Source organism: Polistes canadensis, unplaced genomic scaffold (genome assembly GCF_001313835.1).
Source record: "Polistes canadensis isolate GaletaPanama2010 unplaced genomic scaffold, ASM131383v1 scaffold_140, whole genome shotgun sequence".
Taxonomy (NCBI): domain Eukaryota; kingdom Metazoa; phylum Arthropoda; class Insecta; order Hymenoptera; family Vespidae; genus Polistes; species Polistes canadensis.
Window position 1 is genome coordinate 331,551 of NW_014569687.1, and position 6,866 is coordinate 338,416.

Below are 6,866 nucleotides of genomic sequence, written 5' to 3' on the forward strand. Positions count from 1 at the left end.
TTTCAAAAACATTTCTCTGTATTTTATATATATTTTTATATATTCTTTTTTTTCTTTTCTATATTATCCAAACACAAATTATATATATATATATTCTTTTTTAATATATAATATATATAAATAAAAAATGCATAAAAACAAATATAACACAATGAATGCAATATAAAAATAATCGATTAGTTATCTTTACAAATTTGTCGACCAACGTCACGGTATTCGTCGAATGCATCGCATAAACTTAATGTTATAACTTATCAAGAAGAATTTAAAATATAGGTCAAGGTTCAAGCATGTCACTTGAAAGATGCATATCTATCGATCCGTATTTATGCACTTATGAGGAAGAACTAAATCGATTGACTCTATTCGATTAACGATTCTATCTATGTATAGAAAAATCAAATGGCTGTAGTAAACAATTCATCTTCCTAGTACAAACACACACATACACACGCATACTCGTATAGATACTCATTATATACATATTTTAAAATAAGTATATTATAATATATATATATAAGTTTGTTTAAAAACAATAGTAGTAAACAATTTATAATAAAATCAAATGATAATAAATGTTCATTATAGATAATAATATTAAAATATGTATATCACATAATACACATAAAAATTTCTTTGAAACTACACAACTACGTGCTTATATATATATATATATACATACACAGATATTTTTTATTGCATATCATATGCATGCTTATCGATAGAACAAAGTGTATGTCGAATCGATATTTCAAGCGAGATAGTTTTCGCGCTACTTTTGCAACGCTACTATGCACGCGATGACTAGAAAATGTCTACATACAAACATATAATGTATATAAATGCATACACACAAAACATAGAGATACAACGAAAGATAGGAAACATCCTTTTTTTTTTTATATATTCCAACGTATAAAATTTTGCTTATAAAAAATAAACGAGATTATTGGACAATAACACAAATGATACAAAATGGTTGCACATTTTTCTTTTTTTTTATTATTGTGAAGATTTTTTATGAGCAAAAACAACAAAAAAAGGTACGTATAAATATAAAAGAACGGCATGTAGAGGAATGAGCAAACGTCCCTTGTTTTGTTGGTACGGTCGCTAAGTTACAATGCGTTCGATATAACGATGAAGGTTTGAGAAACATACAAAAAGGATAAACAAAATTAAAGAAATATGCATGCGTGCTGTGTCACACATTTTATGTGCTATATATCTATCTATTTTATAATATGTATTAGTGCGTTGAATTTAAGTGGAAAAAGTGCATCAATCAAACGGGATGTTTTTAATCAATGTTCTACTGCTCTACTGCCCGGTATATCTTTTTTGTTTATTTTTCTTTTTCTTTTCTTTTTCTTTTTTTTTTTTTTTTATTGTGGTTGTTCATCGTTGATTATCGTGACGTACCCTGCATCCTTGTTGTTGCTCCCGATTGGACATAGGCCGACATCTTACGGCTACTTTTACCGACTCGCTCATCTATTTAAACAATTATACTAATTTATATTGTTTATATTATTTTTATATGTGTATTAATAATTTAATATGTTCTTCCTTGTTACTCTCTCTTTTTTATATTACGAGTTCTCTTTAAAAAAAAAAGAGAAATTACGAATATGACAACAAATTCTACAATTCTTTTTTTATCTTTTTTTTTTATTTACAAAAAGTTTTGAAAAAAAATATATTAAAAATAAATATATTTAATTCGTTGTAAAAAACAAATCTTTTTCTAAGAAGAAGAGTAAAAAAAATGATATCGAGTATGCGATAAACTTTGTAGATACTTGTACGAGGTCAGTAAGATGATTTCCTTTATAAATGTTTATTAATAAAATATTATTTTTTATATAAAATAATTAAAAACGTATGTTCCTTTTTTTTTTACAATCGTTTAACAATAAGTCGTTAAATCTATCTTGCATTACTATAATAAAATTTATGATATATATATATATATATCTTTTTTATTTATATAGATCAATGTATGTTTCTATTAAATTTAAGTACACAATTAATTTGTTCGTATAATTAATTATATATACTTTTGAATAATTTATGAATGGATTGATTGATGCAAAATAGTAAACCGATGAATCATTTAATACGTTTATGATAAGATCGTGAAAGTTAAGATATAATAAGCGATAAGTTGGTATATTTGAATAGTTAGACGCAACAATAAAATCTATAATAAAGTGTCTCTATCTACATATGTATCTTCATGTTTTACGATTGAATATTAAGTATACTTATGTACACATAGTATGACGAACGTGATATATAGATACATATGTTATTCTCAAGGTCAAGACTACTTGTTAGTCAAATATATAAAGCAGATATCGTTATATATGACAAGTTAATGTTAGAACAATAATCGTATTACTATAAATTAATATTATAATTACTCACAGAGTTTAATAATATTAATTTAATATAAATTATAATTCGATGAATATTTTTGACATGCGTTAACACATTTTTGTTGAAATCATTAAGAACTTTACAGGCAATTTAATGTCATAAGCATTGAGTTATTTGACAAGTTCTTGTTGTTTTTGAAACAAATTTTTTACCTTCTTTTCTTTTTTTTTTTAAATAAAAATATTGTTCACTTTAGCATGAGAGTAAAAGAAAAAAGAGAAAATAAAGATTTCAGAGCAGATAACATCGTAACCGACTGACCGAGTATATCCTAAACTACCTACTAAACGACCTACTAAACCAATGTCTAACCCCTAACTATAGTTTTAAGGTCTATATCAAGACCATAATAAAACTGCACGGTTGTATTACGCTTTAATACGAAAGAAAATAAAAATAAAAATAAATAATAAGATCAATTTTTTAAAATCAAATGAAATAAAATCAAATTTCATAATACGATAATAACAAATTCAAATTATATCTCAACTATGATTTTAATATTTTTATTATTAACATCATTCATATTGTTATCATTCGTATAATTATCGTATTATAACAATTTGATTTATTTTCTATTAAAATATCACATTTATTTAAAATGTACTTACCTGGAAAAAGACGATATTTTATTTCCAGCATGCGATGATTATAACGCATAAAAAAATTCAAAATTAAAATATATTAAAAATAACTAAAACACTTTTATTTATTTTTTTAACAATAAGTAGGGGAGAAAATAATGATATACAGAAAGAATGTATACGCGAAACGACGTGAAAAGCGGAACTGTCGAATTTCACGACTTACGCGACACCTCTCGCATCGTCATTTTTGCTTATGCGCATGGCGCACGTTCAAAAATACCAAAGAAACGCGCGTTCTAACAATCCGATCATATGATTGGTCATGCATTCTAACTCCCACTCCTATCATCTTTCTCTCTTACTCTCACACGTGATTATATATGATGTGATTCTGTACGGTGTTCAATTATCTCTTCGTACAATTTACTCATTTTGTGTATGAAAAAAGATAACAATGTCTTTGTCATATAATTTAAAAAAGCCAGAAGAGGTTAAGGAATATCTGAAAAATCTTCACATCGAATATAAATTTGGTTGTTATAGTGAAAAAAATCCAGAAGGTGCGAAAAAATATCATTTTCGATGAACTTAACCTGTACCAACGAATGACTACCAATAACAATTTTCATATTTTTAGTTTGTCATCTCTTGGGTGACTTCAACGAAGCCATAAAAAAAGATTTTAAAAAGGCAGGAGAACTTTATAAAGCAAATTGTGACGAACGTAATTATCCAAGAAGTTGTGCCAAATACGGAGAATATCTTATTATCGGTAAGAAGTCAAATTACGTCAACGATTAGATGGCAGCATTCTAGTTTAGGTTTCTCGGTCGGTAACTGTCTTTGAATTTTTTTGTAATGTCAAAGAGAAGTACATAGAGGCTCACAAGTCCACTTTTCGTGTAACCATATTCATCTTAATTACTAACCTGTCCACCATTGGGCGATAGTAGGTTTTTAATTCAGAATAAGCGATGACGATTGACGAAATTATCAAAGAATATAGTTTTGACGGTACTAGTATTGTACCGTCGTCGCGTTAAATACCTAATATCGCCCACTGGTGGTCAGGTTAGTAATTAAGATAAATATGATTACACGAAACACTTTTCGTACTTGTGAGATAATGTTATGAAAATAAATATGAAATATTTTTTTTTAAAGAGTTTAAGGGGGGGGGGCTTTATATTTTATTGTTTTTTTCTTTTTGTAGGTAGAGGTTATAAAAGAGATGTCAATGAAGCATACAAATACATGGTAAAAGCTTGCGATTTAAATAATGACGGTGGTTGTCTTCATTCCGGTATCCTTGCTATAACCGAAGAGTTTGATGATAATCGTTCTGAACAAATTAATAAAGGAATATGTAGGCTACGGAAGGCATGCTACGAACTCAATTCAGAGAAAGCATGTTACTTTCTCTCAGGACTTTATTTAAAGGGAATAAAGGATTATGTAAAACCTAATATTAAAGAGGCTTATAAATTGTCGCTTAAGTGCTGTGAACTTGGAAATCCATATGCTTGCGCAAATGTATCACAAATGTATTTAAGAGGGGATGGTGTTAAAAAGGATGCAGATTTAGCCAAACTGTTTCAACAACGAGCTGATCAAATTGAACGTGAATTGAAACATTCTAAACCATTACAGTTTCAAGAAGGAATTCAAGTTGAATGACTGTTTCCTATATAATATTATTGCAAAGTTATTAGAAAGATATTGTTTTAAAATGATAAATGTATATTTCTATAAAATACTATTTATACCATGTTATTGGGTATTTTATCTGTAATGTTGGTAATACTGATTGACAGAATTACGTTTACAGGCTATGTTAAAGAGTCGCATTTGAATCAAATGAAAAGTTATGAAACTACACGAGTTTAAAGGATGTAAATGAAATTTTGTGAATAAAAAATAATAATAATAATTTATATATATGTATATATTAATTATCTTACACATAATTATTTAGTATTAATTGTGTATATATTTTCGGTGCGTACGAATAATTAACATTAATTTATTATTCATATTTAAGAGTTCCTTTTATAAAATAGACAATACTATAATATCGTTATTAGTATAAATGCTATAGTTTTCAGATATCGAAAACAATAATGGATGTAAGAATTTTAAGAACGATATTGCATAGCTGTGAGGATGCAGAGAAGAGTATTGAAAACACGGAAGAATATAAAGATTTTCTCAGTATAGATGCATTTGTACCAAGATCCGACATTGTCTTACGTGCCTTATCTACATCATTTTCTAATCTTTTGTGCTACAAAGTATCCAAAGAAGCTTATCAAAGATATTCTGTTCGTCTTCACGTTATTGTAAGTTAGTTTTTTCTCGTTATTAATAATGTATATAAAAAACATCTATATAAATGAAGTATAATTATCTAAATTGCAGGATACATTGCGCGAATTATTACGCATAACTGAGAGATTTCAATCTCTGCACATATTTCGAGACGGAGAAACTACGTCAAAATTTGTTGAAAATTTAATGGAAAAATATCTACCGGATGTTTTAGACGAATGCATATCTATTTACACATTGACATCATTAACAGGAGCATTAATGTGTCTTGCTAAATATAATACTCGTTTTGTGTATTATATAGAAAAGATAATTGCTAAACTTTCTTACTTGGAATCTACTAACGAAAGTGAAAAATTATTATGTTATGCTTTACAACAGAGCGCACAACTTGGACTTAGTTTATTCACGAAAGAAAGAATATATTATTCACAGAGATATAAACTAATAGAAGAAGTGTTAATTGAAAATTTTACGTCCACTTGTTTAAATATTAATACAGAAGCTGATAAAGATTGCCAAGAGATTAAAAATTCGATAAACGAATTACTCGAATTCGCAGCTTTATCACCATTCATATTTCAATTAATATGCAGTTTTTTGAAAGAATTGTTTGTACATTTAGAATACGCACCTACAGTTTTAACATTTATACAAGCGACATTGAAGCATATCCTCGCTCATTGTCAAAATAAGGACAAAGATATATTAGATCTTTATCCCAAGTATTTGCATTCGTGTATCATTTTATTAAGAATAGAACCCCATTATCATACGTCTAATTCGAAAGCTTATATATTGAAAAAAACAACAGAATTTTATGAATCTAATAAAGACGATATTTTGATTTTACTCTCGCACTTTCCCGAATGGCTTCCGTTGATCTCAAATTATCTAACTAATCAATTTATTTGCATAAATAATTAACGATTATAATAATATATGTGTATATAGACTGAAATATTTTTTAAATATATTATTTTATCTATCAATCTCATAGAATATAATTTTATTTCGACCAATATCTCGGTTTCAAAAGTTTTTCCGACAATTCTAACAAAACTCAAAAATATTTATACGCGAAAAAAAAAGATAATATAAATATTAATTTATTTATATATATATAATTTAGAACAGGGCTTCTCGAATTTGTTCTATTTCACTACTATAAACTCATAGACATACTATTTAAATTATTTTTCGGTCATTACGTGTTCAGGAATTTTTTATATTTGTTAAAGTTTCTGTGATCCCATATGAGATTATCAGGGTTTATTTTTTTGAGAAGCCCTACTTTAGAATATAAAAAAAGGAATATTATGTCTCATAAATTTAAAATATATCATATATACATACGTACTATATATTCTTCCACGCCGAATTTATATGTTGTCATCAGTCTTCTGATTAGAAAGGTTGACATAAAATTTGACACTGAGGTCTCATGTAAAATGAAGATGTCAAAGATTTGTGGAGTTTTTATTCTCTTAAAATTAATTAAAAATAAAA

At 27.0% G+C, this 6,866-nt stretch overlaps 3 protein-coding genes across 4 annotated transcripts in view; 2 read left to right on the forward strand and 1 right to left on the reverse strand.

Annotated features, from left to right (window-relative positions):
- The window catches only part of LOC106788481 (osmotic avoidance abnormal protein 3-like), an 8,893-nt gene extending 5,611 nt beyond the window's left edge, over positions 1–3,282 (reverse strand). The window contains exons 1-2 of the mRNA XM_014751760.1: positions 3,054–3,282; positions 1,423–1,494 (exon numbers count right to left, since the gene is read on the reverse strand). Coding sequence (XP_014607246.1) covers positions 1,423–1,494 — 72 coding nt within the window. The 5' untranslated portion in view covers positions 3,054–3,282. The remainder of the gene's footprint in view (positions 1–1,422; positions 1,495–3,053) is intronic.
- A 95-nt stretch (positions 3,283–3,377) lies between these two features.
- Positions 3,378–4,962, forward strand: LOC106788482 (cytochrome c oxidase assembly factor 7 homolog). The gene is made up of 3 exons (XM_014751761.1): positions 3,378–3,589; positions 3,667–3,801; positions 4,243–4,962. Exons 1-3 carry the CDS (start codon positions 3,484–3,486, stop codon positions 4,704–4,706), a joined length of 705 nt encoding a protein of 234 aa, XP_014607247.1. The 5' UTR covers positions 3,378–3,483; the 3' UTR covers positions 4,707–4,962.
- Positions 4,963–4,991: 29 nt separating this feature from the next.
- LOC106788485 lies at positions 4,992–6,781 on the forward strand. Of its 2 annotated transcripts, XM_014751774.1 has the most exons (3): positions 4,992–5,027; positions 5,128–5,368; positions 5,448–6,781. In XM_014751774.1, exons 2-3 carry the CDS (start codon positions 5,150–5,152, stop codon positions 6,282–6,284), a joined length of 1,056 nt encoding a protein of 351 aa, XP_014607260.1. In that variant the 5' UTR covers positions 4,992–5,027; positions 5,128–5,149; the 3' UTR covers positions 6,285–6,781. The 2 variants fall into 2 exon arrangements, with proteins under 2 accessions (XP_014607260.1, XP_014607259.1); XM_014751773.1 differs by lacking the exon at positions 4,992–5,027 and having other exon boundaries at positions 5,037–5,368.
- The last annotated feature ends 85 nt before the right edge of the window (positions 6,782–6,866 follow it).

What these genes read in the sequence shown, in the direction of transcription:
- LOC106788485 (XM_014751774.1), top strand. Translation starts at nt 5,150, where the DNA reads ATGGATGTAAGAATTTTAAGAACGATATTGCATAGCTGTGAGGATGCA. An exon ending in CTGTTCGTCTTCACGTTATT is followed by an intron (nt 5,369 to 5,447) that starts GTAAGTTAGTTT and finishes TCTAAATTGCAG; the next exon opens with GATACATTGCGCGAATTATT.
- LOC106788482 (XM_014751761.1), top strand. Translation starts at nt 3,484, where the DNA reads ATGTCTTTGTCATATAATTTAAAAAAGCCAGAAGAGGTTAAGGAATAT. An exon ending in TAGTGAAAAAAATCCAGAAG is followed by an intron (nt 3,590 to 3,666) that starts GTGCGAAAAAAT and finishes TCATATTTTTAG; the next exon opens with TTTGTCATCTCTTGGGTGAC. An exon ending in CGGAGAATATCTTATTATCG is followed by an intron (nt 3,802 to 4,242) that starts GTAAGAAGTCAA and finishes TTCTTTTTGTAG; the next exon opens with GTAGAGGTTATAAAAGAGAT.